The following is a 24,875-nucleotide window of genomic DNA, read 5'->3' as shown; positions in this document are numbered from 1 at the left end:
TCTCTCGGAGAGACAGCTTCGCTTCTGCCTCTCTCCCCACTTCTCTCCTCCTCCTTTCTCTCTCTGTCCTCTTCTCCTTCTCCCTCCCCCCTCTCTCCTCTAAGTAATAAATAAGTACGATGTGTCACGATGTGTCTATCCACATGTCTCCCACCCGCTTGCCTGCCCACCCCCTCACTGCCGGGAACCTGCACCTTCCGGGGACTCACTGTCGCCTGCCCAGCCACTCGCCGCTTGGCTGGGTCTGTGCTGCTCTCCCAGTCAAGGAACCTCACTGTCCCCAGGACCAGCACACCCCGCTGCAAGCTGCTTGGGACCCGACAACAAAAATCATAAAAAAAAAGGGAACGTTCTTTGTTAACATACAATTCTGCGTGCATATGTTGAACTGGCTAGACACTGAGGGAAGAGTTGAGGACTTGAGGGAAAAGCAGGAGGGGGAATAAACATCCACAAAGCACAGGGTGGTCCCAGGAGCTGCTTTCCCAAGGACATCCTGCTCCCCCACCTCCCACATTCCTGTGAGTTGGGGTCTAGAAAAGAGGCAGCCAAGATGGCTTGCTTTTTGGACTGGACTGCTACCCCCGGGGGCCTGCCTTCTGGTCGAATCCAACGTTTTCAGCTAGGGGAGCAGTGGTTGGCTAGCTATCATAGCCAGAGCTGGAGATATGACCACGTGAGCCGAGTAAGTCTCCAGAATAAAACTAGTGCTTTGTGTTTTTCTCTTTTTTTCCTTCCTTCATTTTCTTTCCATTTTTCTCCTTTAAAAGCAAAAACCGAACAAACAAAAACCAGAGCCTCACTACATACTCCAGGCTGGCCTCAAACTCATGATCCCCCAGCTTTAACCCCCACCCCCATGCTGGGATTACAAGTATACACCACTCCACCTGACTTGAAGCTACTGTTTTCTATACTGTATTGATCCTGACCTTAATCTTAGTTTTAATCCCAAGTACAGAAAGGCCCCTGAGATGGTAAGCCATGACTTAATGACCTGAGGAAGATGGGGGAATTGGTAAAAATTGAATATATTGTATGATTTCAGGAGAATTTTGTGTTTTTAAAATTTATTATTTCTATTTTTGGACATAGTATCATGTAGCCCGCACTGGCCTGGAACTTGCTGAGGAGCTGAGGATGGCCTTGAATTTTTAATCTCCCACATCCCCCTCCCAAGTGCTTGAATTAAAGGTGAGCCACCGCACCCAGTTTTATTTGATGCTGAGGACTAAATCTAGGGCTTCGTACATGCTAGGCAGGCACTTCACCAAATTTATGTTTTAAGTAAGTGTCTTTCTCACTAGGTAGCTCAGGCTGGCCTCAAACTTTCAGTCTTTCTTCACTAACCTGGTTAGGATGACAGGCAGGTACCACCAAGCCTGGTCAGAAGAAAACACCTTTGATCAAAAGCACTTTGCCAACTACCTTCTCAGGAGTCCCTGTCCATGTGGGACTGTATAGGCCTTACATTTTAACAGAAGGATGAAAAGAGCGTAGGTATGCGAAGCCACTGAGCCAAGACAGCGGTTTGCTTTTCTTCATCCCGTGGGGGTCAGGATGCCAAAGGCCACTTTCTTGATGGGCACTGGACCCCTCCCTCCCAGTCTCTGGGGAAAACAGGCACAACAGTACATGGACCCGGGCCATCCAAACTCCGGCTCCGAGATGTAGAGTCAGAGTGACAAACACTGCCTTCTCTGGCCCCTGTGCCTCAGTTGTTTTGCAGAAAGAACTCTTTGTGCCCGGATCCTCACAGGTTTTCTGGAGGCAATTGACCAGAGAACTTCATTTTCTTCTTGCCCACTTCTGCCCTTCCCACTTTCAGAAATTTCCCACCATTTGTGGGAAGGCAGGATTCCTTGAAAAGAACCCACTCGGGTCCCCAAGCATCCCTATTTCAGTCGTTGCTTTGCCTGCCCCCTGGAAAATGGGGAAGAGGGATCTGGTGACTGGCACCCCTGGGTCCTTAAATGAGAAGCATGTTTGTTTATAGCCACATGAAATCCATCCGCGCTGCCACCCCCTTCCCTGACCACGTCTGTGTATATGGCTCAGAAGTTCCTGCCACGGCCTCTGCACCAAGCTGGTTGAGGAGGTGGGGTCCCCGCCTCCCACTTCTCCCAACCTTCCCACCCCTGCATTCCCGAGAGGCGGGGCTGAGGCAGCTGCCACATTCAGCGTGGCAGAGCCGCTAGCTCGGTACAAATCAGAAACACATTGGAGGCAGGCCGGCGGGAGCAGACAGGCCGGGGCTGGGGCCCATTAAGGCCGGAGCCCAGCCGGCCGCGCTGTTTACCGTCTCAGCACAAGGTTTCAGGTTTGCCTCCTGATTGTTTGTTTGTTTCAGAGATGAGAAAGGCCAAAGAGGCAGCTGACAGGGACAATGGTGGTGGTGGTAGTGGTGGTGGTGGGGTGTACAGGGGGAGGGGGTGGCAGGAGGCTCTGGTTTTTCCCAGGTTCCCCCCACCCTGGAACTCATGGAGTGCTCCAGAAGTGAGCCGCCTCATTTCCCTACCCCCACCCCAAATTCCAAACAGATGTGCAGTCAGATTCTTCCTCTCCTTGGTTGGGGGAAACAAAAGAAATTCAAAATGGGACCCCAGAGACACTCCTTTCAGGAGAACCCAAATATACAGAAGGGATGAAAGGGAGATACAGGAAGGACTTCCGGAGGTGCAGGTGAGATGGGAAAGATGAAGGGGGAAGCCTGCCCCACCCCCCAAAGACAAGTTCCTAAAGATTCCTCTCCACTGGGCGGTTAGGGGAGGGGTGCTGCCTAGAAGGCTGATTGCTCTGGGAGGTCCCACCGAATCTCAGATGCAAAGGATTCAAAGATGTCCTCAGACATGAATAGAGTCTCTATATCTGGATTCAGTGGGTCCTGGCTTAATGGGAACTGGCAGCAGGGATACCAGAGCAGAGCCCCTCCCTGAGAGCCGGGGACTCTGAAACCCAGAGAAGGACCACAGCTCAGGTCTTGGATGGATCTATCAGCACAGGCCTCCTGGCCTCTGGTCGGGTTCGCTCTCATTTTCCCTGCAAGCAGAACCCCCCCCCCCTTCCTCTCACTCTTCAGCACAACTCAAACCTGCTTCATTGGATCTGCACCGCGCTCTCTCTGCATTTGCTGTGCTACCCCAGCTCCCTGGGCAATGACTTCTACCAGTGTCCCCTTGCCTGGGCCAGCCCTGAGTATGCACAAGCACTTGTGGGTTGTGTGGCTGACTGGCAAGCACCTGGGCAAAGGCAACTAGCTAGGCTGTCTCCATTGCGCCCAGAGATTCCTCCCTCACTTCTACCCTCTTTGTCAAGTTTGCTTTTATAACCCTGTCTCTAACCATATCCACCTGAAGCCAGGTCGAGGGAGCAGACACTTGAATGTAGCCTGAAGTAGACCTCAAGGCTGTCTTGGGTGCTCTCTGGGTTCCTTGAGAGACAGAGACTCTGTAGATAGCTCCATAACATAGCCCTGCTGGCTCACTCACTGTATATACAAACAAACACTGTTCACAGAAGCATTTGGAAACAGGTGAAAACTACCAGCCTGAGCCAGGTCTGGTGGCACAGCCCTGAAATCCCAGTTACCTCGGAGACTGAGGTCGGAGGCTGAAACTTTGAAGGCCTGCCTGGGCTACAAAGTGAGTTCACTCCCAGCCAGGCCAACACAGTGAGACCAAGTCTCAAAATGTACGAAAATGTACAAAAGAGAACTGGGGATATCGTTCAGTGGCAGAGTGCTTGCCAGCATGTGTGAAATCCTGGGTTTAATACCCACTTCCACAATCAAATCAAATCAAATGACTACCAGCCTGGATGGCCCCGTTGTCTGCTCAAAGACCTTGGCCCCAGAACAGTTTGAAAAATCCTGACAGCTGTTTGTGAGCTCCAGCGCTGCCAAGGTCAATGGTAAGGAACAGGTTAGGGAGAAAGATGGCCAAGATTGGATTTTCATATTCTCTCTCTCTCTCTCTCTCTCTCTCTCTCTCTCTCTCTCTCTGTGTGTGTGTGTGTGTTTCTCTCTCTNATACAGAAATAATACATATTTCAGAATTAGGGAAAGCCATAAAATTACAAAGAAAAAATTAAAAGAAAAGTAAAAAATCAAACTTTCGCAGTCACTATTCCTTGCCACAAAGAAAACGGATGCTTTAGGGGCTACAGAAACGGCTCACAGTTAACAGTGCCTGAGTAGGATTCCCATGATCCATGATGCAAAGCTGACCACCACCTGGGACTCTAGTTCCAGAGGATATGGTGCTCCTTGCTAATCCTTGCTGGTACCTGAGCTCACAGGTGCACACACACATGCACACTTACACGCACACTCACACACACACACACACACACATCTTCATCCCTCCCTCCCTGCCTCTCTCCCTCTGCTCCCCTCCCCATCTCTCTTCCTCCTTGCAGTAAATTCCAAACAGATGGGCCAGTCATCTTTCCCACTTCTGAAGTTGAGAGGGAATATCAGCCATGGGGGAACCAGAAATCACTCCCTTCCTTAGAGTAGACCATCTCAGCCTCTTCGAACCTCCTTTGCCTGAGTCTTCTGCTCCCCTGGGTTGATTGGATATTAAAATGTATTCCCTTATTCTTTTTGTTCTGTTGTTACTATTGACACTTATGCGGTCCTCTTCTTGAGGCCACAAACACAGTGCGGGGAGCACACTTTCTAGGACACTACTAACTAAAGGGCCAGACCCAGACTGCAGCCTCCTCCTGCTGGGGAAGAAAAGCGAAGCCCAGGGCATGACTGGGCATACAAATGGGGTGGTGTGGTGCCTGCCTACCCCAGCGCTCTAATGCTGGCGACAGCAGACACAGAGCTGGCAGCTCTCCGAGCCCTCAAGTGCTGCTTCTGGCTTTGTGCTTTGCAGCAAAAGCTGGGGCTCGTTATTTGAGCTATAGACAGAGGGATTTCTATGTCTCCATGTGATTTTCCCTCTCTGAGCCAAGGCCCACAATCCCTACGCACAGGCAGGACTGGGGCAAGGCTCAATCCAGTGATGTTTCTAGAAAGAGTAGAGGCTCAGCTGGCTTGGGTTGCCTCGGTTCCTGAGCCTACAATCTCCTGTCCACAGCTGTGGCCACAGAGCCAGTCCCTAGGGAAAACTCTGACCTCAGCTGCAGCTTCACCTGGAGCCCCAGGACCTCTGCCTTGGGTGTGAACACGACCTGCAACTGATTTCATACTGGCTTCTTTCTTGGTCTTGTACTCCCGCCTCGCAGTTAACACCCAAGCTATCAGTCGGGGGCCCATCCTAGGAATATAGGAGGAGGCCTAAGGCGGATAACTGCTGCCGGCTTCCCAACGGGTACCAATCATGATGCCGATGAACGCCTCTGGAGTCTGTGTGTGGCAAGCCCTATTCTGAGCACTTTACCTGGTCCCTATGACACAGGAACTTGGCTGTACTCCCATTTCACAGGAGGGAGGTCCAAGGCACAGGGAGGCTAAATGCCACACTGAGGTTATGTCCTTAAGTCTGGCATGGAAGCCTTGCAGGCTTCTGCTCCTTTTCCCCAGTTCTCCCAGACTTGAACCTAGGCCTCCAGATCCCGTACCCTGGGGCTTGGTTTGGACCAGCTGTCGGAGGTGCTGCCCACACACGATTTCTCTGTGTTGCCCTGGCTGTCTTGGAACTTACTCTGTAGATCAGGCTGGCCTTGAACTCAGAAATTCGTCTGTCTCTGCTCCAATTGCTGAGATGAAAGGCTTGTGTTCTCACCAGCACCACCACTCTACCTCTGTCACCTGACCGAGGCAGAGGTCACCAGAGCCCTCACAAGCCTGCGGTCAGCGCAGCCCTCTGAAGCTACGATTGCTGGTTGCTTCTCTCTGTCTCGCCAGAAGCTGCTCTGCACTATCTGTTGGCCCCTGGCCCCATTGCCTACCCTGCTGACGACACTGTTCACTCCTTCCTGCTCGAGATGTAGCACAGTGACCCACAAGAGAGCTAGAACTTAAAGAACCTAAGTTCCACAAGTAAAATTAACTTGAAGATTTGATCCCAAGTAGCCCAAATATGATTATTTGAACATGTATTCAATGCGAAGAGGTGTGAACACCACCTGCAACCGATGTCACACCAACTCGTTCCTCGGTTGTTTAAAACAACATTGAGCTAAAGTTTGTGGCCTCTGCCTGTAATCCAAGCACTAGGAAGACTGAGGCGGGAAGATGGTAAATGTGAGGCCAGCCTGGGCTACATAGTGAGACTCTGTCTCCTCCTGCCCTCCCCACTCTACTTGGTAGTATGCAAGTGATTGACTTGAGAACATAGAAATCTTCGGGGACCAATACGAAGCGTGCTAATGAGACAGTCCGCTTTCTTTAGTCCATACTGAATACTCACGGAAAAGTGTATGTCTATCTCCAACACCGTATTGAACACCCTAGCAGTCAGCTCAGCTGGGCAGTGTCTGCAATACCATTTGCATCCTCCACCTAGCACTCTTTGGGGGTTTTGTTTGTTGTTTTTTTGTTGTTTTTGTTTTGTTTTGTTTTGCTTTTTTGAGACAGGGTTTCTCTGTGTAACAGCCCTAGCTGTCCTGGAACTCTCTCTGTAGACCAGGCTGGCCTCCAACTCACAGATCCACCTGCCTCTGCTGGGCTTAAAGACAGGCATCACCAGCCATCACCACCCAGTCTGGCAGCACATCTTAAATCCAGTTTGTTGGACTGTCCTTTGTTATGTTGTTATTCATGGAAGCCAGGGCTCTGCCACTAGAGCCTTGCACTTCAGTGTCAAGTATCTAATTGCTACAGGTAGCAAGTGGCAGTGGCCATTGTCAGATTCAAAAGTTATGTGGTGCCTATTAGCATCCGAAAGAGCGTGCTGGCCTCCATGCTCACTCAGTACCTGGGGCTCTCCTCAGCTCTTCTCACCCTGCCCCCTACCCTAAACTTCTCCAGCTCATGGGCTTCCCACCTGCTTCTCATTCCCATATAGCCCTGCATTTCAGCTCTCTTTTGTCTTCCTCTCTTGGCCCTGGCCCCCTCTCTCATAGTCTCCTTTGTCCACACTGTCTTCATCTTCCTTTCTGACTCTCCCCGCAACCCCCACCTCCTCTCATGGCCTGGTCCACTCTGCTGGCTTTGTTCAGTCTACTACTTTCTGTCCCAGCCCTGGACTCTCCCAGATGCCTCTGGCTGTACTCTCCCTCATCTCTACAATAGAAGCTTTCCCCTCAACCACACTGTTAGAAAAAAATCTTAAGACGAGCCTCTCTGCTGAAGCAAAATAACTCCAATTAAACCAGATTAGACCAAATTAGAAATGCCGCGTTTAATAAATGCAGCACTCTCGGGTGGCCCTGCGAGCCTAAAGAGCCTGTGGGAGTGGTCCTGACCCTCCCTGGGGAGGGGTCAGCATTTGGCGGGCTTTCCCAGAGGTGGAGTCCGGCCCAAGGCAACTCCCAAGGGGAGGGGCCTGAGATGGAACTTTCCACTCCATTGGCACCCCAAGGATGACTGCCAGGGGCTGGGGTGATGCCCCCCAACTTAATATTACATTCCAGACTCTTTGGATATAGGGGTGTAACAAGGAGCTGAGGTGATATTTATGACCAACATTTTAGGCTCTCTTTGGATAAAGAGGTGTTGGCTCAAGTCTGGCTACTTCCTGCGGGCACAGGGTGATGTGGGAGAGGGGAGAGCTGAGAGTTGACGCACTCACGCTCAGCGAGAGGAGCGGCTGGAGCGGCATCCGGTTTGCTGTCATCCTGGAGTCCTCAGGCAGCTGCTTTTTGAGAGAAATGAGAAGGCAGGTGGCTAGGAGAAAAAATAGTGTTATTATTGGTCCTATGAAATGGGGCTAGCCATGGGATGGGACACAATAGCAGATAAAAACCGATTTTAGTTGGCAGGTGTCCTTGATGCAGAAGAGCTGGTATCAATGGTGAAATCCCAGGAGCTGGTGCAGGTGTTGGCGTTGTCTGGAGAGCGCTTTGTGAGTTGGTCTTGGCTCAGGCAGCTTGAAACTGGCTGGGGTTAAATAGGCTCTGGAGATGATTAGTTTTTACTAGACCTGATTTTTGATACAGCAGTAGAACTTTTCCAGGAACCTGTGTAGTATCTGTAAGAGAACTGGAACACATACCTTGGAGTGGTCATGGTCTCAGTTTATATAGCGACCATACTGAATGACACAGATTCAAAGACCGTGACCCTGAAAGCATCTAGGGTTCAGAGAAGTAAAATAGAATGGGTGTGGGTATGCTGTGCTGTGGAATGGCTTGAGAAAAGATAGTGACTTGGGAGTCAAGGGACCAGACTTTTGAAACTTTGGGTTCTGAGGCTAAGCCACTAGAAAGCTTCAACAAATGCTTCTCTAATAGCATGGTGACATTATAAAATGAAGGGGTTGGTTTCAGAACCTTGTCCCCCACCCACTCCTCTATCTGCTCACACCCATGACATCTAGTTATCAGAGAAGTCAGAATGAGAGGCAGCACTGGGAAGACTATTTCTCTGTTACATGGTGGCCTCTGGTGCCTCTCCTGGAGTGCTCAGGTGGAACTCCCTTCCTTCCTCCCTCATGAACAATGGGTACTAGGACTTGACCTCGGACTGTCATAAACAGACACTAAAATCTGTGCAAAGAGCCAGGGCACATTTTACACAGATGAGTTAAGCAGAAACCAGCCCGGGGGTGTACCAGGCAGATCTAGACGTGCTGGCTCTGTATTTCTGTCTTCACCCATGCACATCCGCCTCCGTGTTCTGTGTATCCCACAACAAGCAAAAACAGCTTGGATACAAGCTTGACTTTTTAGGGGTTAGACCACCTGGGAAAATAGGTCTCTTGAGTCTACTTTGACAAACGACACACACCCTTTCTTTTTGAAAATTTTTATCTATTTACTGTGTATGCATAAGGATGTCTGTGCACCTGAATGTGTGAAGATGTTTACACATATGGAAACCAGAGGAAGATGCTGGTGTCCTGCTCTATCACTTCCTGCCTTCTTCCAGGAAGACTGAGTCTTTTACTGAACCTAGAGCTGGGCTGTTGAGCAGCATGCTCCAGCCTCAGCAACCCTCCTGTGTTCCTGCATCCAATAGTCCTGTGGTTACTAGAATGCATGTGGCCACCTTTTTACTTAGTGTGAGTTCTGGGGACTTGACCACAGACAGGCCATTATGCTCAAGCAGCAAGCTCTCTTACCCACTGTGTGTGTCATCTCTCCTGCCTCCCTTTTGGGAATCCTATACTCTACTGTGACCACCAAGTCCCTACCTCCAAGCCTAAGTAACTCAGAGTCAGTGGCCTAGTAAGAACTCTCTTTTTGCATTAGGTGAATGTTTTTACTGATTTCTAATGCAGAGATCTGAAGAGAAGGGGATTTTTAAAGTGATTTGGGCTGGTTATAATTTACTTGGAGCAATGGAACTAGAATAAGTATCTTACTTTTCTGGGCTTTTTATTGTTGTTGTTGTTTTTCTGGAGACAGGTTCTCAATATGTAGATCAGGCTGGCCAAATGCTGGGACCACAGGATCATTTCTCCACACCTCAAACTAGGTGTATTGCTTCTAGTTCATGAAATAAAATAAAATTTTCCTCAACAGCTTTTGTTTATGGAAGTGGGATGCGCCAGTGTGTCCCTCTAAGGATAAAAACTGTTTTAATGTGTATGAAGACAGAGACAAATGGATGTTTGAGCTGTGCGTAGTGGCATTTACCTATAATCCTAGCTTTGGGGAGCCTACAAAGGCGCATAAGTTCTAGGCCAGTCTGGGCTAAATGGCCAGACCCGGCCTTAAAAAAGTAGACTGGTTTGCTTGGACGGACATTGGACCTGAAAACAGTTGCAAGACTGGTCTCAGCTCCTGGGTCTGTGAGAGACTGAAGGAAGTATCTTCCCTGTTGTGAACCTTGGTGTCTCTTCTGTAAGGCCCACTCCTACACTCTCTGTAGTGAGCAGGGCTTTGAGGATTTTAGGGTTTGAGCCCATGTGAGGGATTATCTACTCTACCCCCCCCACCCTAGGGAAACAGTATACACACAAAGCCTGCTTGTTCGCAGCTAGCCTCTCCCTAGACCTTCAGTGTCAGTGGAGGGGCACAAAGATGTCTACTCTGCTCCGTGTGGGTAGACTGTCACTGGAAAGTAACTAGTGCCCAGGCTGGGAGAGAGGCATCCCCAAATCAGCAATGAGGTAGGAAGAGGTAGATGAATATGAATGTCTGGATGGATGGATGGATGGATGGATGGATGGATGATGGATGGATGGATGGATGTGTGTGTGTGTGTGTGTGTGTTGCTTGTGGAGGCCAGAGGAGGGGATTGGATCCCCTGGAACTGTAGGTTATGGGAGACTGTGAGTCACTATGTAGGTGCTGAGAACTGAACCCCGCTCTTCTGCAAGAACAGTCAGTGCTCTTAACCACTGAACCACCTCTCCCATCTTCTCAAATGAAGTCTTGGACAAAATTTGTAAGAGACATAAAGTCTCAATGACAGCCTGTCTTTTGTTTCTACAAAGTGTTTTTTTTTTTTTCAAAGAAAACATTTGTGGGTCTGGAGAGATGGCTCAGCGGTTAAGAGCACTGACTGCTCTTCCAGAGGTTCTGAGTTCAATTTCCAGCAACCACATGGTGGTTCACAACCATCCATAATAAGATCTGGTCCCCTCTTCTGGCCTGCAGGCATATATGTAGGCAGAATACTGTATACTAAATAAATAAAATAAAGCTTTAAAAAAAAATAAAACATTTGTGTACACATTATCATTCATGATTCAAGAAGTAAGAACTATTATTGTCTCCATTTTACTGATAAGGATTTGATGAGAGTCTACCAGAGAGGATACGCTATTTAACTAAAGCCACACAGTAGATGGCAGAGCTACTTTCCGAATTCTAAACTCTGTGACAACAAAGCTCCACACCCCCCACCCCGGCCAGACCCCAGGACAACTGAGCAGCTCAGTCCCTGATCTGTCCATTAACTCATGTAAGACTCACTGTAACCCTAGGAGATAGCATTATTATCTTCCTTGTATGGAGGAAAACTCACTAAATAAAGTCACAGAGTTGCTAAGGGGCAGAAAGGGGATGCGCAGCTGGCCATCTGCCCTGGGAACCTTTACCTATTTCCTAACTGTATTTTAGGCCATTTTAGGTCAGGCCAATGTTGCCCTAGTGGGGGCTTAAAAGAAACATATTCTCTGAGCTGACTGTCCACTTATAGGCATCGGGAAAGCCACTCCAAGGCCCTTACAGACTAAATCCAGCATGCCTTCCTCCCCTAGGAGTGTGTGCCTACTGGGTCCACCTTTTTTTTAAAATGGTGTTTTTTTTTTTTTTTTTTTTTTTTTGAGACAGGGTTTTTCTGTAGCTTGGGGAGTTGTCCTGGAACTAGCTCTTGTCCACCAGGCTGGCCTCGAACTCACAGAGATCCACCGGTCTCCGCCTCCCAAGTGCTGGGATTAAAGGCATGAGCCCCATTGCCTGGCTGAGCCCACTTTTTAAGGAAGTCCAGCCAAGCAGAAACGAAGTAGGTCTGACAGAGGCAAGGTGTGGGAGTGAGTGCAAAGAGTGACGTTTCTGGCATCAGAGAAACCTGCCTTGGCTTTGGAAATTCACTCCGTGACCTTGGGCAGCTCACAAACATCTCTCCACGTCAGTGTCCCACGACTAAAGGCTGTTGGGAGAAGTAAATGAAATGGCTATATAGAAAAGTGAATTATATACTCTAAAGTGCTCTTGAAGGCTCGTTTTAATTGTTCCTTGTTCTATAGGGCTAAGTTCTTCTGCCCAGCCTGGGCAGAAGCGGCGTCTAGGAAAGGGCTTTAGAAATGCTAATGCCAGGCGTGAGTGACAGGCCTGGACAATGGAGGAGGGTGCTGTGAATGGGGCAGCCCAGGCCTGGGAGCGAGGCTCCCCACGTGGGAGCTGAGTGGGGGAGGGGCGGACTGGGCGACACTGGACCTGGCTGACTGGAAGAGACTGGAGCTGTCAGCAATGCTGAAGGGGAGAGGACTACCTGCTTGGCAGTGGTTGGGATGGGGCTCCCAGGAGGAGAGGGAGGTTGGACGGAGGAGCCCTGGACCTGGAGCCAGAGGGTACAGACTAGCTGACCTGGAGGTTCAGAGGAAAGCGGTGGGGGAGCTGAGATGGAGGCCCTGGGACTCCGGCTGACTAGGGGTAGAAAAAGACTGAGGATTCTGAGCTGGGCAACTCTGGGCCCGAGCCTCTGTGGTGGAGGTAGGAAGGCCAAGATAGTGCCTAGTTTCTAGACACAGCTGGTTTCTCGATGGAGCTGGGTCCTGAGGAAGTGACCTGGGAATCAGGCACCCAGGGCCAGGATGCCTTGCAGATGGTATGCATGTGTGCTTGTGTGTGTGAAGGGGCAGGAGAGGGGGTGTCTTCAGCTCTGTCTTCTTCCCTCCTCTTAAGCCCATCTCTCTCCTTCCTCTTCCCCGGGCTTTCTCTCTTGCCTTCCCCTCCCCCTTCACCATGAAGGCTGTTTTTGTTCCTCCTCGGGGCCTAGCCCCCGAGGTGTGCAAACAGGAAGGACCTCTCCCCGGGCAGTGAGTAAGGAGGGAAAAATGAGGTGTTGAAAAGATGACAAGTCGCCCTGTCAGAGCTCACCTTGGCAGGGAGCAGGCGGCAGGGGCCGGCGGGTGGTGGGGGGAGGTCTGCCCTGGAAGACAGCCTACACGTGCCCAGAGCTAGGCAAGCAGATCGGCAACAAGCAGGCACTGTGTATGCGTTTGTTTGGTTTAGAATAGTCCACCCCTCCTATTCCCACCATCAAAGATCCCTTCCCTTCCTTCCCAGTGGGAAGAATAAGGCCAAGGGGCCAGCAGCTTCGTGTGAGATGGAAGGGGTCGGGGGGGGGGGTGGATGGGAAGGGGCTGGGCAGGAGGCCCACCTCCCTCATCGAAACCTGCTATCCCACAGCCTCCTGGCTACCCAGCATCAAAGACACCACAAACTCATCATGAACTGACCTCAAAGCCGTTCTCCACAGCCCTGCATGCTGTCCCTCCGGTGGGCTTCCCAGCTTGGTAAATGACCTCACCATCCAGTCACCCAGTCCTAAATGCTGGGAGTCATCCAAGGCCGCTCCGTATCCCAGGTGGTTTCCTCTCCCACTCTGGTCAGTTTGCTTTCAAATCTCTCCCATATCTCCCTTTTCATGGCCAGCACCCTATTGTACCTGGCTTCATTCATTCACCCACACACCCACTCTTTCAACCTCTGCTTATTCAGCACCTGTCATGGATATCAAACTGGCTCCTGCTCTCACCGGAGGAGGTGGAGCTACTGGCTTCAGGCTGTGGTTTGTTGTAGGTTTTGTGTTGGGTATTCTAGACAGGGTTGCCGTGTGTACAGGCTAGCCTTGACCTTACGGTAATCCTCCTGCCTCAGCTTCTCAAATACTGCAACCACAGACGTGTGCTACAGTGCCCAGCTTTCACAGTGATTTTGGAGCCAGCCTACCAGGGTTTGGGTTCTCCTTCTGCCACCGTTATTGGGCTGTTGTTCACTTAATCTTCCTATGCCTCCGTTTTCTCATGTGGCGAATGGAGACGCCTGAGCTCTGACCTCAGGATTGAATATGCTGATATTTAAAGTGAGAGGCACCCAGTATTCTATTAGCATTGTTGTTTAAAATACAGAGTATGGGGGCTTGGAGAGATGGCTCAGTGGTTAGAGCACTGACTGCTCTTCCTGAGGACCCAGGTTCCATTCCCAGCAACCACATGGCCGCTCGCAACTGCCTGCAATTCCAGTTCCAGGGGGCCTAGATACCCATGGCAAAACACCAATGCGCATAAAATAAAAATAAATAAAATTTAAAAACTCGCAACTGAAAATATAGAGTGTGGCAGGACATGATGATAAACGGAGTTAACTAAAGCCTGCCTGGGAGACAGAGATTTGCATCTGCAGAGCATGGCCACAGATGCTTACAATCATCTTGTCAGGAAGTTAGCAAGACCAGTCCTGATTAAGGGTGCATTGGCTCCAGGATTCATGCCTGGCTCTGTTGCTTCTGACTGAATGACCTTAAGCAAGTCATTTCTCTTCTGATCCTCAGTGTCCTAAGGATGACAGTAGGCACATTTGGGAAACTTATGTGTCAGGCCTATGTGAAGGCCCATTGGAACTGCTTCTTGGAAGCAGAGCTGCTTTTAATCTAATTAGTTTCACAGATCAAAAAACTAAGGTACAGAGAGGTTAAACTATCTGTCCAAGTCACAGGGCACGTGAAACAGAGCTGGGACTTGCAGTCGTCTTGCATAGCCACTTCCTTGAGGAGTCGCTGTGGAAAGGTCAAGGCATGATGTCCACAGAAGTGCCCAGCAGCCTGCCAGCCCACCCAGAGAGAGCCATCTCTTGGCTATGGGCTCGAGTCACTGAGCAAGCCTCGAGGCAGTACCAGAGGGCAGAAGCAAGCTCAAGCCTGGGCTAGTAGCCAAGGGAACTCAAACCCATGAGGCTGTTTGAGGGCAGAGACTAAGTCACTTTAGGATTCCCTGGAGCTTCAAAAAGGAAGTACTCAATAAATACAGGAAGGAAACCGCCTTATGGAAGGTCTCCTATGGCTGTCAGTGCGCTAGGTCCCTAAGTCCTCCTCGCAGACATTCCAGATGCCATTGTGCCTGTTTTCTGATGAGGGAGTTGAGGCTCAGTACATAGGACATGGAGATAGAAAGTGTGCACGTAACTTGGAGAAGAGGAAAAAAAAAACCTCCTCCCATCAATGCTGAGCTGCAAGGGGCTTAGAACAACCTAATTAGGCACAGAGGTGACCACAGGCGTCACCTCTGCCACCTCACTGCAGCCAAAGAACAAGCTCCACCTCCGCAGAAGCAGCCTTGGGCGGAACTGGAGGGTTATTGAATTTGCATATGTGGCCTGCGCCTTCACTGACAACTCCAGCGACAAGGCTAGACAAGTCCCACCCTCCCTGCCCTAAAAGCCTGGGAGACTCAAAGTTTCCTCTTGGGAACAGAGACCAGCAGGGACTTCTGACTCACCCAGTCCCTGATGAGACCTCAGGCCAGCTACTTGCAGCCTGGAGGCCTTGGGCCTTTCTTCTCTCAGTGCCTGACTGCGAGTGAGAAGCTGCTATGGCAGCCATGTCTAATCAGGCAGGGGCCCCAAGAGACAGAGGCTCCTTCATCTCAGTCTGAGGAGGGGTCAGTCTGGGGCTCGGGGAGGAGCCTGAGGAGACACAGAGTCCATCCAGTCTAGACCAGCCCACATTCCTCAGCGGGCCTGGAGAGGGTGAGCATGCTCAGTGCTCAACCAGAAGCCAAGCTCTGCACCAAGGAGCCTTAACTGCCGACTGTGTCTGCAGACACTGGTGAGCAAAGGGCTTCAGTGAGCTGTCAATTGCACAGAAAAGAAATATTTTGCTTCTTCATCCTCCTCATCCTCCCCACCTCCCCACCCCATCAAAAAACTCTTGACGTTTTGCTTCAGATCAGGGTCAGCCATCAGGATTAGTCTTGCTAGATTATGATGAGATGTGGGGTCTTTCCACATAGGGGGTGCTCATTTCTTTTCTCCTGGGACTTGGGCTCTGACAAGGCCCAGAGGGAAGAGCTAGAAGAAAGGCTTAAGTGCCTGCCCATTCATTATTTTAGTGCAGCGTTCAACTCACCCTGTGGGATCCTCATGGCCTATTTTGTCAATCAGCAAACCAAGGCTGAGTGGGCCTGTGCCTTGCTTAGGACTCCCAGATAACTAGCACTGAAATGGCCTCAGGCTCGTGCCTCACATACAAAGGTCTTTCAACTGAGCCACAGCACTGGATGCAAAGCTCCTCTGGGAGGCCTTCAAAGACACAGGACAACCACTGGCGGCCTGCTCTGCTTTCCTAAGGAGAATCCCTCCTTGTGAAGGTGAGCCAGCGTTCCAGCAACTTTCTGTTAAAAAAAAAAATCCACGGACTGGAGAGATGGCTCGGTGGTTAAAAGCGTTGGCTGCTCTTCCAGAGGACCCAGGCTCAATTCCCAGTATCCACATGGCAGGTCACAAATGTCTGTAACTCAAGTCCCAGTGGATCTGACACCTGCATGTCGCAAAGACATGTAGGAAAAAAAGCTTTCCTTCTCAGTCATGTGCTGGTTGAGGAGCGTTTAAGAAATCCCACCTCCCCCAAACACAAAGATCAGTACAATGACCCCACCAGTGAAAGAGAGTCAGCACCAGCCAGCTCAATGGTAGATTTCCCGGTAAACCTGTTGTGGACATACACAAGGTCTATTGGACAACCTGAGATTCTAGTGGCCCTGCCCTAGGCCACCTCCCACCTTCTAGCCTGTACCATGTATTTTTATGAGTCGATGTCATCTGAGTTCCACAACTCCCTAGGAGGTTCGAATGTGCCAACACTTGTGGTTTTCTGGGACCTTGGCCTTGTGGCTGAGAGTGCTTTCCTCACCCCCCCCCCCCCCCCCCCCCCCCCCCCCCCCCCCCCCCCCCCCCCCCCCCCCCCCCCCCCCCCCCCCCCCCCCCCCGCCCAGTCTCCTGACCATGCACTCTGCATCCCATTATTGGAGATCAGCTCAGAGAGTCTCTGCTCCAAGATGCAGGGATGCAAATACACACGGCATCCCGTGCTATACCTCCAGACTTCTGTTCCTTCAGCTCCCTTTGCCTGAGATCCCTACCTTCCTGCCACCCTTCTTCCTTCGTTTCTCTGTTTCTGTCACATATGCATATGATTAAAAGAAATCCCAGTCTGGCTTGGTGGTTCTCGCTTTTAATCCCAGCATTGCAGAGGCAGACACAGGGGATCTCTGTGAATTTGATGCCAGCCTGGCCTACATAGTGAGTTCTGGGCCAGGCAGGGTCTACATGGTAAAACTCGGTCTCAGAATAAAGCAGACAAATGAAACAACCAACAACAAGTACAAAAAAGAAGAAAACAAAGCCAAAAGCAAATGGAGTTGTCAAGCATCTCGAAAAGTATTCAGTAAGCTAGAGGGGCAGCTCTGTGGCACAGGGCTTGCTTCGCGTGCCTTAGGCCCCAGCACTGCAGAAGAAAAGAAGAGGGACCATGGAGATGATGCAACAGGTAAAGAGCCTGCCTCCAAGCCTGGAAACCTGAGTTTGGTGGAAGAAGAGAATTGTCCCTCTGACCTTCCCCCCCCCCCCCCCCACCCCCATGTGCCATGGCACGTGCATGCCCACACAGACTCACCCACGCACACATTCCAATACAAATGTAGCAAAAATCTTATAAAGAAAAGAAGGAAGAGTGGGAGGGAGGGAGAGGAGGAAAACAAAAGAAGGAAACCCAAGCACGCAGTAAAAAGTAAGCATCCTCACTGCCTACCTCCTTCCGTGCTTCTGGTTCCGGATCTTTCCAGCGGTACTCTACAGCTGGCTAAGCACTGATGCACATAGATCTTTTTGTGACATGTGATCATTTGTAAAATGGCCCACTACACTGCACCTGGCCTTTGTAGCTTGCAGACTTCTGCAGACTGATAGATAGATACAGCAGTCTGGAGGGTCTCCCTTGCACTGGATACAGGCTGTCCAGTAAAGCCTCTGATGGCTGGGCCATGATTTATTTAACTAGGCCCCCAGTGATGGACACCTAAACACTTGCTCATCTTGCAACTAAAAATAACACAACAATAAATATCCCTGTCCAAACAAACTGTGCTCTTGCTCATGTAGGAGAGCTAAATTCCCACTAATGCAATTGCAGGGTCAGTGTGCGTGGATTTGAAATGTTACTACATCTCACTGAAGTAGCTTTCAAACAAATACAACCAGTTGACGACAGTGACAGCCTTAGAAAGGAGCCATCCTGCTCTCCCTCTGTCCTTTCCTTACCTGTTCCCTCCTCATGCCTGAAGCGTAAATGGTCTCACATTTGTCATCTGGGAGCACCAGCCCTCTTCCCAGCTTTGCCCACCAGATGGAGTGTGCATCTGCCTCCGCTTTCCCAGGACATCACTGTAGTCTTCAGCCCATCTCCCAGTCTAGACCATGAGTTGAGAAAAGGATTAAGCTCCATTCATCTTTTGTGGGACCTGGTTGAATGCACCACAGGCAGAAGCTGAATACCTCTTGAACTAAACAAAGCTGAACACAGTGATGCATGCCTGTAATCCCAGCACTCAGGAGGCTGAGGCAGGAGGACTGCAGTGAGTTTGGTCTTAGCCTGAGCTACAGAGACCCTGTTTCAAAGCTCTGAAGGAAATAAAAAAAAAATCCTAGTCTGTTGGACTCCAGCTTGCTGCTGAACACAAGCATGAACCTGACTGAGCAGACCTTGCTCGGCTCTCCTGCTCCCTGAAGACTGGCTGCGTGTGCCAGTGCCCGTCTCTGCTTCTCGTACCGTTGGTTTTCAGCTGCACGCCCTTATCTGTGAGCAGATGCTGTCCCTTTGTCCCCAGCTCTTCCAAAGGTGCCCTTTAGTTACCGGGGTCTTGTTCCTCTTTTTCCTGTCACCATGCAAGGTGTCCTCTTGTCCCACACTCCCAGGCTGGATCTGCAGTGTGCACCAGGATCTCTAAGAGCCTGGCAGCACATAGCGCCTGTTACCAGAACACCTGAAGCAGATCGACGAGGTCCAGCTGGAGGCAGCTCAGGCTCACCCACAGCCCTTCAGGTGCCTACTGGCTCCTAGCCACTCTGAGACTAGGGCTGCTGGGGTTAAGACATCCCTTGCTGCCCCTCCTCCAACATCCTTCTGTTGTGGCTGCAGAATGTCACTGGCTTCTGGAGCCAGTTTCCTTGCTACTCTCCTTCTGGGATTAACAGCCGGAGCCAGGGAAATCAATGTTTAAGAGGGCTTGAGGCGGTGGGGTTCAGAGAACCTCTTGGGATAGTGAAGTGTAGAGACAGAAAACTGGAATGGGGGAGTACACGCGAGCTCACAAAGTGCCACCAGTCAGCAGATGCAAATGCCATGGCATTTGGAAAGGTGGCTCAGGGGCTCCACGACCCAACTTACTCCCTTCCTTTGGGTGAGGACTGTCCGAGGATTGGGCATGGTGGGCAATGTGTTGTCATCTGCACGCAAGTCTGAGGAACAGTACAGGCAGGCAGATAGACACAGCCTGCCAGTAGAGCTGGTAGCCTGCTACATCATCACCAAGGATCCCAAACTACTGTGTAGTGACATTTCAATTGTATTTTAATAAAGCCTGCCTGAGGATCTGAGAGTGAAACAGCCCCACCGGTCAGCCTTACAGACCAGGTTATGGTAACACACACCTTTAATCCCAGTAGCCATAATGATGTGCACCCTTCATGTCAGTAGCCACACTGGTTGCCATAGAAATCAGGTGGTGCATACCTTTAATCCCAGCCCTGGAGAGGAATATACGACAGGGGAAGACAGCTCTCGGGGACAGTCTGCTGGAGGCAGCAGAATCACCATTTCAGACTGAGGTCGAGTTAAGAGCCAGTGGCTGGCTGGTTTGCTTTTCACACCTTTAGGTTGAACCCCAGTTTCTGACCCTGAGATTTTATTAATCGTGCATCACTACTGTGGCCCCAAGCTGTCATTTTTGCTTCTGACATCACCACCACAGCAAATACTTCTGGGCTCCTGGTCCTCACATCCCACTCCAGACTTCAAGGCCTCTGAACAGCACCCTTGGCTGGTGCTCTCCACTTGAGTCTGAAGCTGCTCAGGGCCCCAGAGGCACAGGTCTGGAGTCTCTACCCAGACTGCAGTGGTGTATTTCTCCAGCCAGTAGGGGCCCTCTGGCACCGGCCAGCATCCCCTCTCTTGAACTGACTCATTCCGCCTAAAGGAAATGTGGGTCACTGTTATACCATGGGAAGGATACCAAGGGTGCTCCTAAAATACTTTCATGTGGTACCACTCAGGGCATAGAAAAGGTTCGTGGCAAACCACCAGAACCCACCAAAAGAGCCCTATATTGGGCTAAGGCCAAGAAAGACCAATGAAGGAAGCTGTAGGTCTTAGCCTGAAAGGCTTCTCTTAAGTGGGAGAAGACATTTCTGTAAGCGTATGGGTTTTTTCTTTATGCTGACTACCAGCCAGTACCTATGTGTGATTTGTCTGAATGTATGAGTGTGTACCACACGCGTGCTTGGTGTACAGTGGGCATCAGATCCCTTGGAACTGGAGTTAGAGATGATTTTAAACCACCACGTAGGTGTTATAAATCAAACCTGGGTCCTCCGCAAGAGCAGTAATTGCTCTAAGCCCGAGTCATCCCACTGGTCCTCTCTTTTGGCATGGTGAGGCTTTCCATTCAGCTTCTAAAGCCTCTACATACTGTTCTATGCCATGCTTTCCTTTCTTCCTTAATAACATTATGTCTTGGACATCTTTATCAGTACCTGATAAAACTTGCAACCATTGCATAGCTTTAATTCCAGACCTACCGAACCGGCAAGAGCCTGGGTACAGCTGACCCCTGCTGCTAGCACACTGCTCAAGCTGCAGGTGCAAATGTGGCTCAACTGCTTGTGTCCTCTCCTCTTCTGAGCTGAAACTAGATGTGATCAGGAAGACAAACTATTGTTTTCTAAAGAACAGAGCATGTTTCTCTGGTGTATTCATTGACCCGTCACGGAATCCCAGTGAGGCTGAAGGGCTGAGGACTAACACCACCCAGGCTTTTGGAGTTACGACGAGTCTCCTCCCAAAACTGTTGGTAGAAATAGCAGTACAGTCACTCAAGACAGCAATTTGACACTATCTACTTGGTAAAGATGCTCAAACTATGGCACGCTGATCTTTCATTCCCTTGTACTTACTGCTAGACAAACACACACGTGCACAAAGGGGTATTTCTATTATATTCAGTGCTGGTGAGAATCTAAACATCAACCAAAAGGGTTAATGTATCCAATGCAAAAAAAAAAAAAAAAAGAACATGGGAGTGAAAAAGTCAAGCTGCAAAATGAGAGCACACACATTCCACCAACTACGTCCAGTTTAGAAACAAACCCAGCTGTTTATGGGGACACACACACACACACACAGAGTGTATATGTCTAGAGATAGAGACAAGGAGTTCACACCATTTTCTCGGCAGTGCTTACCTCTGTGGCTGAATGAAGGGAAATAGGGTGTGAGGAATTCACTTGTGTCTGAGTTCTATCCTAGAGGTGGATTTGAAGAACCATGGCCAGCTGTTAAACGAATTTGCCGTGGCTGTCCTGCAGCACTCTGTTGGGGTGTCCCTATTTGTGTCACTATGTTAAGATGTGTAACTGGCATTCAGATCTTTTTTTTTTTTTTTACCCATTCTGCGAGTTTCCATCTTCTCAAAGGTGATTTGAACTTGTTCACCCCCACAGTTTGGATTTATTTTTACCCGTTTCTTTGTGGGTATTTTCTCTCTCCTCTCTCTCTCTAGTCAATCTTTTCCACACAGAACACAATCACATACCTTATTCCTGTTTCTTATAGGTCTTTGGTGTTCTGATGAGAATTTCTAGTGAAAATGACAGTTTTTTCTAGAGCTGGGAAGAATTTATAGTTACCTGGTAACACCGTTTCAGACAAAGCCCAAACGATGCCATTGTACTGTGCCAAACCAAAAGGAGAACTTTAATAAGCTTTTACACCACTGCAAATACAGGAACATTAACCCATAACATGCAACGAAAGTGATTTTTTTCTTTCCAACGTATTTAACAGATAAACTTGACATCAACAAGTAAGAGTAACATAGTCTACAGAACAAATATGATTTGTTTCAACTTTCAGGTTAGAAAATTTATGTTCTTGCTGCAATCTCAAGTAGCATTTAGAAAGTTTAGTTTCCCTTTTCTACCTTCTAAATGAAAGAATGATTTTTAAATGTAATTGCACGCAACCATTTTCACATTGGAAATAATCACAAGGAATCAACAAGTTTAGCGTAACTGACCGACAGATTTTATGGCCAGTGTTAATTTTGAAAGCGGGCTCCTGTATTATTGTGGGTGTTAGATAGGGAATTAGCCAGGCTAAGAGTGACGAGCCATGGCCTTTACAGTGGGGGAGGGAACATGCAGCGGCACACGGGGCAGGTGCCGGACTTCTGAAGCCAGATGGACACGCACGGCTTGTGGAAATAGTGGTGGCACGGCAGCTCGGTTGCCACCTCCCCCTTCACATATTCACTGCAGCAGATAGGACAGCACATTTCCTGGCCCACGGCACCATGATCTTCGGTGACCAGGATCTCAGGAAGTGCATCAATGCTCTCCTTGCTTGCGGGTGGGTTAGCCACTTCGACATCAACGGCGAGAGACTCCAGGTGAGCAAGAGCAGTCTCCATCGCCTGGGCCAGGCGCTCTTCAAGGGCCATGTAGGTGAGGAACTGCGGATCCACGTAGGAGATGGCCTCCGCCACCCCCATCCCATCCGCAAAGCCATCAAACAGGCTCCAGTCCACTTCTAGGTCTTCGCTCACACTGGAGTCATCTTCCAGGTTGTTGTTGCCATCCAGCATGAACATCGCAGGCTGTATCAGCTCGTGGCTGGATTCGTTCTCCCCCTCACTGCTGCTTTCATTCTCATTGTACCGGAGCCAAGGAATTTCTCCTTCTTCCAGAGAGGCCTGCTCTTCTTCCTGAAGAGACGGTTCTTGCACTTCTTCGGGATAGCCATTGCCATTGCTGCCAACGCTGGTACTGGCAAGGCTCCCAGCTCCGCTGGTGTTCACACTCCCTTGAGCTTGCTGAGGGAGTTCTTCCCTTCCTGGCAGAGGCTCCCAGCTTTCCCCATTGGAAGGCTGGGGTTGCTCCCGGCTTCGATACTTCCAGTGCAGAGCAGACATCCACTCTTTCTCACTGTCAGAGTCGTCTTCATAGTACCTGTAGTAATCGTCAGAGTATGCCCAGAAGTCACGGTCAGCCATGGTTCGCCGCCGTCTGGACACCTTCTCTGCTTTCGCCTGCCCATTCCTGTTATCCTTCTTGTCTTCAGGATACTTCAGCTCAGAGGAGTTGCCTGCCCCCTCACTTCGGCCTCTTCTTGGGAGGGCCTCTGCACGGGCTTCCTCAGCATCAGCATTGGCAGCATCTCTCCACCTGGGATTACTGTGTGGTACATCGTCATCATCATCAGTATCAAAAAACACTTTTGGTTTCACGCAGCTTGGAGTCGCCACATTGCGGATTTTTGGTCTCACCACCGGTTCCTCTGCGCTCTTTGCGGTGGCTCCCCCCCCAGCACAAATACTCACAGGAGCCCTGCTAGGACGCGCAGGTACATTCTGCCTCCCTCTCTCCACATTGTTGCTACCCTTTGCAGCTGCCCTGCCTTCAGCAGAGGCCATCTGAGAGGCCATGCCATTCTGCTTCACGAACTCAGCTCTGGTACCAGAGGACCGTGCAGCAGGGGGCGGGTCTACCTTGCCACGTTCCTCTTTCGCATTACGGCGGCGGCGGCGAGGGCCAGAGAAGCGAGGAGACCTTGCCCCCTTCTCTGGATCAGCCTTAAACTTGCCAGTTTTCCCTCGTACTGGCAGTCTGTTAACAGGCCCAGCCCCCTCCTCCTCACTATCACGCGCCCCCAAAGTGTCAATGTGTCCATAAGCCAATCCTCTTCGGCTCCCTGAGGCCCTGTACTCTCTTGGAGGATACCTGGAATAATTCTCATTCCCAACATTCATGTTGGCTCCTGAGCTCTCGGAGTCATCCCAACGACGGCGTGTGCTGGCAAATGGTGAGCGGCTCCTCTTAGTTTGATTGGGGGCTGATCTGTGCATTGGGGCTTCGGATGTTGTCCTTCTCGGGCTGGCAATCCGGTCCTGCTGGCTCGTGGGTTGCCTGAAATTGACATAAGCATGCCTCCTTCCATAACCCCTGTCTGCATCAGATTGATACCCTCCTGCTGATTTGGGCCGAACAGGCTTGCTAGATTCCTGACCCATGGCTGACTCAAGAGTTTCCGACAGAGCTGGGCCGCAGGTGCAAAGGCTCTTGCTCCCAGTTCCGAACTAAAGGAGATCTAATTTTCCTTCAGTAGGCAGGTACAGGGATAAGGGCCCTTTAACATTAGTTTCACTGTCTTCTAAGGCCTGAGGTAGCATTCCAGTGACTGTCTGATGTAGACCTGGAACACATGTGTAATGTTTGCAAAATGATTATAAGGCTGGGTCCACGAGAAAGCCAGACTTTAGTGGAGAATAAGACAGAATATGTGTGAGTGTGGGAGTCGGGGTGGGGGGAGGGGAGTGACTGAGTGCTTAGAATGTAGACGTGCTGTGGAAATATGGGAAGAATAGAGCCTGCTTCGAGGTTTTTTTTTTGGGGGGTGTGGTTTTCTGAGAACTGCAGATATTGAGAAGGAATACGATTTAGAACAGAACTGAAAATATAGTTCACTGTGTATGCACAAGTGCCAGCGTCTGTCAGGAGAGAGACAGGTGGATAGGGAGCCAGCGATCGTGCAATGCAGGGATTTCTGGAGTGGGTGGGTGCTTGTGGGTAGGAAAGTGACAGGAATGGGTGGGGCATCTTCAGAGGGGAAGGCTGTCAGCCTGACAGAAAGGGGAGGGTCAGCGCTCCTGTTCCGTCTGGTCTGGCAGCTGGACCTACAGAGGGAAGCCTGCACGTCACAGGCAAGGAAGTGAAAGGGTACTCATAGCAATGAGGAAAGTGCCTAAGAGTCAACGTGGGAGGCAACAGCAGGCAGGAAAAAAAGCCCAGAAGATGTATGTGACGACTAGCAAGGCCAGCGACCAAAGAATGCTGGCCTATGTTAATATGGCAAACAGGAAGGTGCAGTATGGAGCAGACAGAGAATAGGAGAAAAGAACATTTGAGAAGAGTGTGTGAGCCAGCTTCCTGCGTGGACATGTGTGTAAGGCAAGCAGTAAAAGGATAAAGACTTCTTTACATGTGTGTATATAGCAGACAGGGAAGATGGAGGCCATTTCTGAGGGGCGGGGGGGGGGGGG

At 50.2% G+C, this 24,875-nt stretch overlaps 1 protein-coding gene across 2 annotated transcripts in view; it reads right to left on the bottom strand.

Moving 5' to 3' along the window:
* Window positions 1-20,756: 20,756 nt before the first annotated feature.
* Window positions 20,757-24,875, bottom strand: part of Pja1 (praja ring finger ubiquitin ligase 1) — a 5,208-nt gene continuing 1,089 nt past the window's right edge. Inside the window, exon 2 of one of the 2 annotated variants that reach the window (XM_050119661.1) lies at window positions 20,757-24,028. In XM_050119661.1, the coding sequence (XP_049975618.1) occupies window positions 21,957-23,846 (1,890 nt within the window). In that variant the 5' untranslated portion in view covers window positions 23,847-24,028 and the 3' untranslated portion in view covers window positions 20,757-21,956. The remainder of the gene's footprint in view (window positions 24,029-24,875) is intronic. The other variant, XM_050119662.1, reaches the window with a different exon arrangement.

Source organism: Alexandromys fortis, unplaced genomic scaffold (genome assembly GCF_014885135.2).
Source record: "Alexandromys fortis isolate MF-2015 unplaced genomic scaffold, M_Fortis_MF-2015_v1.1 scaffold_155, whole genome shotgun sequence".
Lineage (NCBI taxonomy): Eukaryota > Metazoa > Chordata > Mammalia > Rodentia > Cricetidae > Alexandromys > Alexandromys fortis.
The sequence above is the reverse complement of the archived record's forward strand: the minus strand, read 5'-3'. Positions and strand labels throughout refer to the sequence as shown.